Source organism: Hippoglossus stenolepis, chromosome 17, assembly GCF_022539355.2.
Source record: "Hippoglossus stenolepis isolate QCI-W04-F060 chromosome 17, HSTE1.2, whole genome shotgun sequence".
Classification (NCBI taxonomy): Eukaryota; Metazoa; Chordata; class Actinopteri; order Pleuronectiformes; family Pleuronectidae; genus Hippoglossus; species Hippoglossus stenolepis.
In genome coordinates, this window is record NC_061499.1 from 4,493,060 (window position 1) to 4,500,543 (window position 7,484).

The following is a 7,484-nucleotide window of genomic DNA, read 5'->3' on the forward strand; positions in this document are numbered from 1 at the left end:
TTTCGATTTCAGCTCAATACTTTATTAAATAATCAACATAGTAAAACATCATCATCATGAAAAATGAAACATGAAATAATGAAACAGTCACATTTGTTTTTCAAGTTTTTCCCATCAACAGTATTTTTATGTTTGGAGCTACACACACTTCGGTGGCTTTACAAAAGTCGCCCGAGGTGATGTGCTGCTTCGTCGGGGTGATGGGGGGGGGGCTGAGGAGGGTATCCATGGAAACTCAGGGGGACCCAGGCAGCGGTGAAGTACACGGACACTGGACAGTCACAGAGTTTTTGGTAGCAACATTAACATTAGTGTAAATGAGGATCTTTCTGAAGCTGAAAGTGTTCGAAGCTCCGATCAGCGAGGGCGACGGGCCGAAGCCGGAGCTGCCTGCGACAAACGCCGCGCGTACAATGGCCGCCTTTGTGTCACCAGCTGGGGCATCGATGAAACAAGCTATTGATGACCTCTAACTTGATCATATCTGCACATATACTGTACTCTGTGTGAGGGTGAGGGGGGGGGGGCACATTTTATTTACCAATTTAGCTTCAAAAACACCCGACCGACCACATCCAACTCAGCAAAGTGACAAATGAAGTCCGGCATGAGGCGACGGCTGAGTTTAAAAATAACGGAGTCATAATATCTCTAATCACTCACATGGATTTCACATGCTTTGCTATTTCAGGAGCAGGCGGAGAACATGAGTTTCTTCTGTGTCTACTGATTCTAAACATGGACACATCACCACCATAATGATGAGAGTTACACCAATACATGTTTCCAATGAGCGAACAGATCCGGTTTGAAGTTACCGGAGAAATAATCTTTCATTTTTGAAATGTCACAGATAAAAAAATCAAACATAAGCAGAAGTAAAAAAAAACAAAAACAAACAAACAAACAAAAAAGAAACATGTCTAAACTAGCTGGCTGGCATTCATGCTACTGCCCAGCAAGAGTATTTCTTCTTTTTGTTGTTTTTTTCATTCGTAACAACTCGTCTTCTTTCACTCGTTCTTTTTCACCCACGTATTTACATCGTCCGTCTCCGGCGTGGAGCGGACGTTTCACACCGACCTACAGCAGCAGCAGCAGCATCAGACTGAACTACCTGAGCACAACTCACAGAGCTGTGGCCACGTCGAGCGTAAGTCTGGGGATTCATTCACGTTTCTCTCACTGTCAAACAAAATCCCGTGAGAACAGCATTAACTCGTTTACTACCAAGTACCAGTCTGTTTGGTTTGTGAACAAGATTTTTGCTAAAACTACTGGACGTATTACCATGACAGTTAGTGGGAGGATGCAGTATGGGTGAGGGAAGTACTCATTGAATTTTGATGTACATACGAATCAGGGAGCGGATACAGGATCACTTCTTTAGATCTATTTTGATTTATGTGTATTAATCCGCAGCTGAAAACAGATTGACCTTTTCCTCCTGTTTGAGAAATGTTTGCTACAAAGTACAGCTTTTTTAGTAAAGTACTATATAGTTAAGTGTAGTATATTAAATACATTTTAATTTAGCAACACGTGGGCTTAAGGGGTGAATACACAGATAAGGCAGAGGAGTCTGAACATAGTAAAACAGTTGAATGCATGGGACTTGATGACAGTAAGAAAAATATAGAATAACACCACATTTACGCTTTAAAATCTTGATCACATTGTTCACACAAACCCGAAAAGTCTCTCAGACAAAGCCAGTCTCAGGCCCGTCTGAAAAGTTCTGCAAAGATCAAGGTCCCTGTCCACAGAGTTAGGTCCAGTTTGCACTAAATGTAAATTATCCACAGCGATGTCACAGGCATCATGTGTCTGTTTGCCGTCAGTCACGTATAAGCACTCAGGAACGATGCCGAGGGGTTTGATTGGATGAACAGAATTAGAGCTCCAGCTGAGATGCGAGCTAATTGGCTTTTGAGACGCTGTGCTCCGTGACACGATTGGAGGAGCAGCGGCGGCTACGCGATCCGGCTCGGTGGCAGCGTGGACAGACGGGACTGGAGGAGGGGACAGTTGCCTCTTTTTGCTGGACACCAAATTATGACAAATTGCGTTAATGCTCAATTGGACTCAAGTAAACGTGGCTCCTCTGTGTCTGTGCTGCTGATGGGCGCGAAGAACCAGCCAAATGTGAGCAAGAGTTGTTGTCGAGGAAATCTGCGGCAGATTATTCCTGATTTGTCCCTGACGACGGGGGCGACTGGTTGATACCAGCACCACTTGAGTGTGCTGTTCTGAAACTTGTGATTTAATTATCGTGCATGTCCACAGGAGACGGATGGATGGAAGCAGATGTTGCCCTTAACTTTGACCCACATTCACACACAAACACACACACACACAACCAGCCCATTTGCCAACAAACAGCCCCATTCTGCCCTTCCTCGTCCTGACAATGGCTGGCGGGTGTGGGGTGTCAAATCTAATGAAACGGCCAGCGCACAACAACAGCTGAGTGTGTGTGGACATGGGGTTGGGGTGGGGGGTGGGGAGGAGGAGGAGGCTGGAGGGGGTGAGTCAAGAGACAAGTGGCCTTGTTAAAGCCGGGGCCAGGACAGAGAGGGAGAGCTGCAGTGACCACGACAACCGGACCAAGATGGCTGCCCGTCGAGGCTCCAGACGGAGAGACAGCAGCGGCGTTCGGTGAATCACTGCTCGCTCCTCTCCGGTCGACTGGTGGAGACCCTGAGGCTCGACTCCAACCAGCCTGCATGGAATAGACAGCAGGGCTGAGCTCTCTGACTCGACGGCCTTCGGGATTTGAACGCTGAGCCACGGGGCCAAAACCTGTACGGGAAGTGTGGCACCAAATCTCATCGGATTCTGAACCGCTTACTTTATTTTCCTCATGTTTTCATCCTGCGCTCCCTCTCTCCATTTGATTGGGTGGGAGGATTAGGACGGGATTACCCAAGGAGGGTACGTGCACCGGAGTGTATTTGTGTGCACATGTGTGTAAAGGTCACATCTTGTGGGATTCTTGTTCAACGTCCGACCTTGAGGTTGAGTACAAACGGCAGCATCGCAGCAGAGTGTGTGCGAGAGCGAGGAGGGAGGCGGAGCTCGGAAACCTCCAGATGCCTGAACACAATAAGATTAAAGCTTTGTCTCAGGCTATTGGGCGTCACATGGTGCTGGATGTCAAACAGAATCCTAAAACTCTGGTTCCCTACGCAGGGGTTATGAAATCCAAATGGGTCCCAAGATAAATTTGGTCTCATGATAACAGAAGTTGAATTTAGGTAGAAAAACATATTTCTGACAAAGTTTTATATGTGTAATCTATTATAAACGAATCAGTTGTTAGACATAAGCAACTTGTTGCAAGTAGATACTTTTTGAGAGAGATCAGGATCTGGTCACATCAAGAACAGGATGCAAATAATCTAAAATGCAAAAATCCAGATTTGTTTATTTTCCTTTTATCTACAAAGAGCCACTGGGATGCATCATGAGCATAATTGTGCTTTTCTGCAGTTTTTGTCTCCTTCCTGCAACTCGAATAAAGTCGGCATTGAAGGTTGAACTGTAAACTTTGTTGATCTGTGATCTTTTGCTGCAGGAAACGATTTTCTAGATTTCTAGGGACATAAAATCCAACTGGAAACATATCTAATACGATCTGCTTTGACAGAAATTCAGGAAATTCACTTATTCTTCAGTGCAATACGACCGACGAACCACAGGCTCATCTGTGACCCTCCTCTGACACGCACAGACACGCATACGAACACATGGGAAAACACAGATTAAAACCACCCAAGCACAAATGCCAATGGTTCATTCGAGGGAATAATTTAGCCAGAGACCTGAGTTATGGGAGGAAACAAGTCCCCGTATCCGAAAGCCTCTTGACGGCAGATGAGGACACGCAGGTGACTGATGGGAAAGTGGGACAAATTCAGAGGCAACAACAACAAACCCCCTCAACCACAGCGGCGCTCATCTGTCACTCCTGCCTGGATCGCTCGTGCAGCGCTTTCCCTGCCTCCACCTCCGAGCCCGAGCTGCACACACACACAACGTTGACTTCGTGCAGGAGAACAAAATGCACACGACAGAGGTATTTAAATGTGTGTTTGTGCACATGTGTGTTGTGCTTAGGGTCCAGCCCCAGTGCCGCCCGGCCTGGATCAGCACGGGGAAGCTCTGCAGGGCGGCCGAGTGGACAAGAGGAGGGCAGAGGTTGAGAGCGGGGAGGGGCTGCACTAATCTGCTAATCTCATTAAAACCACGGCCGTGGGTGCCCTGTCAACAAGACGCAGGGAACAAAGGACGGGGTAAACAGCTGATGACCCCGGCTGCCGTCCATCGCACAATGCCTAACACACACACACACACAGGGCTGTGCACACACAAAACACGTCAGGCATTCTGCATCCACCAGGAAACTGTCTCCAGATTAGATAAGACATAAACACAGAGGAGTCCACAGGCAGGGTCGAGCCGGTGGAGATAAAAAAAACAGCAACTGTCCCCCTCAGGCCACACGGCCCTCAGAAGGCTCCACGAAACAGAGCCTGTTCCTTTTGCTCTCCTGATTACACAGCGCACAGCAGGACCAGTGGGACACAACATGGACCTCTCAGCTGCTCCCATCAGTCTGAGTCACTTTTCACCGCTGGCACTTGGGGCTTAAACCAGCAGTGGATGTCAAGACGTGTCCTTGTATCGTCCAGGAAACAACCTGGCCCCTTGTGGATTATTCTGTCACTGAGGAAAATGTTATTTGAATCCATGTTGTCGTGAGTATAACCAGAGAGAAATCCTTGGTGGTGTTTCGTGAGCTCCCGTCCTGCCTCATGCTGAGTGATGACATTCAGACTCAGGTAAAAGAGGAGGCGGTGCAGATCCACAGGGGCAGCTGGGACGACTGGGACCAGCCACATGGGGTCGGAGGGGACAGGTGGAGCAAATGGTGCAAATGGTTGTTTTTATGTAAACTCGAGTGGATATTCCAGGGGGACAACTGTGTTTATGAGCCAATTATCAGAGATAATCTTCAGAGGAAACATTTCAATTCTCAGTTTCAATCTGGGGAGGCAACAAATACGGATGAATGAATAAATAAAGTCGAGACAGGCCTTCTTTGTTTCTGCAGAACATCAGCAGAAAACGTGGAGGGATATTTGTACGAGACAAATGTGTGTGTCTGTGTGCAAGTGGTTGTGTGCATGAAATACAAAAAGGCATGCGGTCAGCAAGGATGTGCTCTCAGTCCTCCTCTCACCGATCCAGCACCCGATTATAATCCTGAGGCCCACAGCCGCCTTCCCTCTTAAGTTCGGCAAATACTTGTGTGAAAAAGTGCGGGTCTGCGTTGATGCGCAGCATCTTTGCGCTGGTGGCGTCGATGATGGCGAGGCAGCGATCCCAGAAGGCCTCCTTACCCGCCTCCACCAGGAAGGGCTTGAGCGGGTACGAGATCTCGTTGCCCATGTAGGAGTAGGACAGGTAGAGGCAGGTGAGCAGGATGGCCTGCAGCTCGTGCTCCGACGCCACCAGGTCGCCGTCCACGACGTCTCGGCACAGCATGTAGACGAAGACCACGTTGGCCGGTGTGACGAAGGCCTGGTCCTGCCAACCCTGCAGCAGCAGCGAGCGGTCCACAGCCCGCAGCCACAGCACCGGGTCGGCCGGAGAAAGATGCTTCAGGCGGTAGCAGCGACAGCACAGGAACTCCCCCAGGCAGCGCAGGAGCTCGCTGGTGGAGGCCTGGACGATGACACGCTTCGGAGACGATGTCACCGTGTTCACCGGGACCTTTTTCACAGAAGAAAGCAGCTGGGATTTGCTGTAGGCGTATCCATGCCCCTGACCCAGCCCCATCCCGTAGCCGAGCCCCAGGCCCAGTCCCGCTGGGCCCTCGTAGCTGGTCAGGTTGGCACACGACAGTGACTTCTTCACATTCTCGCGGTTGAGGTGCAGCAAAGGGTCATTTTGGTAGATGTTGATGCTGTTGTTGTTGTTGAGCGGCTCCCCGAGGGCCGCCGGGCAGCCGGGGCCCTTCTTGGAGTTGCCCTTCTTCTTGGTGGAGGCCACCAGTCGCTTCCACGTGAGCGCCGGGAGGAAGATGGACTGGCCCCTCTTCAGCCCGCGGTCCTTCTGGCTGTTGAGCGAGCGGCTGCTGATGCTCGGGTAGTGGCTGAGCGAGCCCGGACGGTTGTCATAGTAGCCTGACTTGCGAGAGCCGGGTGACAATGACAGTACAGTGCCCATGGTGAGTCAGAACCCCAGAGATCAGCCTGGTGTGGAGAAGGGGGGGGGGGGTTCTTTTATTTCTCGATTTCCAGAAGACGTGACGTCTCAGCAGTGGAACAGCATGAAGAGATGAAGCCTGTGCACAGTTTAAATCTCTGAGGCAGAGACATCACCTGCAACACACAGAGGAACACATCAGTTTCACAAATGTAGAGTGAAGCAAAACTCAATCCCATTTAAATGCATTTGATAATCCTCAGTCTGAATGAGCTTCTGTTCTTAAACCCTGGATTTTAAACTATTCAAAACAAACCTAATATCCAAATTCACGAGCCAACATTGTGATTAAGTTTTATTATTTATATTTCAAACATAAATTTTAGTAAAGAAAGATAAAAAACAATGGAATCACACGTTGCATTAATTCTTAATATCTAATTTACTCACCTGTGAGTTCAAGATGTCCACGCACTGTTTCCCCGCAGTCCTCGATGGTGCAAAGGTACAAATGCGCAGTTCCCGCAGCCCCAGCGGATCAGAAGCGGACAGAGACTCGCTCCTGCTCAGAGAAAACCAGCCTGGAACGCGTCGGTCCTCGCCAGGCGCGGTGCAGGTGCCATCCTCCGCTGCGCCTCAGAGCTCAGGCGCGGGTGATGAAGATGATGAAGAGGGACTTCACGCGTCTTCTCGTCTGCGGCTCCATGGCTGAGGGACAACTTCTCACACGGTCCGAGTCCTTTGGACGCACTCCATGTCCTCGCGGATTCCGTGCGTAAAGGCTCCTCTCTCCGCTCCGGGACCGTTACACTGGGGCTCCGTGCACCGAGAGCTCCGGTCTCCCACTGACCGGGGATCGGTGCCGACAGGCGGACCTCTGAGAGAGCACACGCGTTCAATGCTCAACAGCCAATGAGGGGACAGAGCGCCTCCTCACACACACACACACACACACACACACACACACACACACACACACACACACACACACACACACACACACACAACGCCCCCACCGACACAGACTCCTCCTTACACACACACACACACACAAAAACTTGAATATATACTTATTATATCAATTTTGAACTAACAATAATTCATTAAAATAAATAAATATATAACATTAAATCAAATAATGTACCATTATGTAAATAAATGTAACAGGAAGTTCCAAATAAAGCTTAATAATTGTAAATAAAGTTAGAATACAAGTAATTTGTATTTAAAAATCATTAAGCCAACATGAACTGTTATCATTAGTAACATGT

The 7,484-nt window shown here is 48.9% G+C and overlaps 1 protein-coding gene across 1 annotated transcript; it reads right to left on the bottom strand.

Annotated features, from left to right (window-relative positions):
• On the bottom strand, positions 1-7,105 carry si:dkeyp-92c9.2 (uncharacterized protein LOC571482 homolog). The gene is made up of 2 exons (XM_035183456.2): positions 6,664-7,105; positions 1-6,389 (listed from the first exon to the last, which is right to left on the bottom strand). Exon 2 carries the CDS (start codon positions 6,232-6,234, stop codon positions 5,242-5,244), a length of 993 nt encoding a protein of 330 aa, XP_035039347.1. The 5' UTR covers positions 6,235-6,389; positions 6,664-7,105; the 3' UTR covers positions 1-5,241.
• Positions 7,106-7,484: the final 379 nt, after the last annotated feature.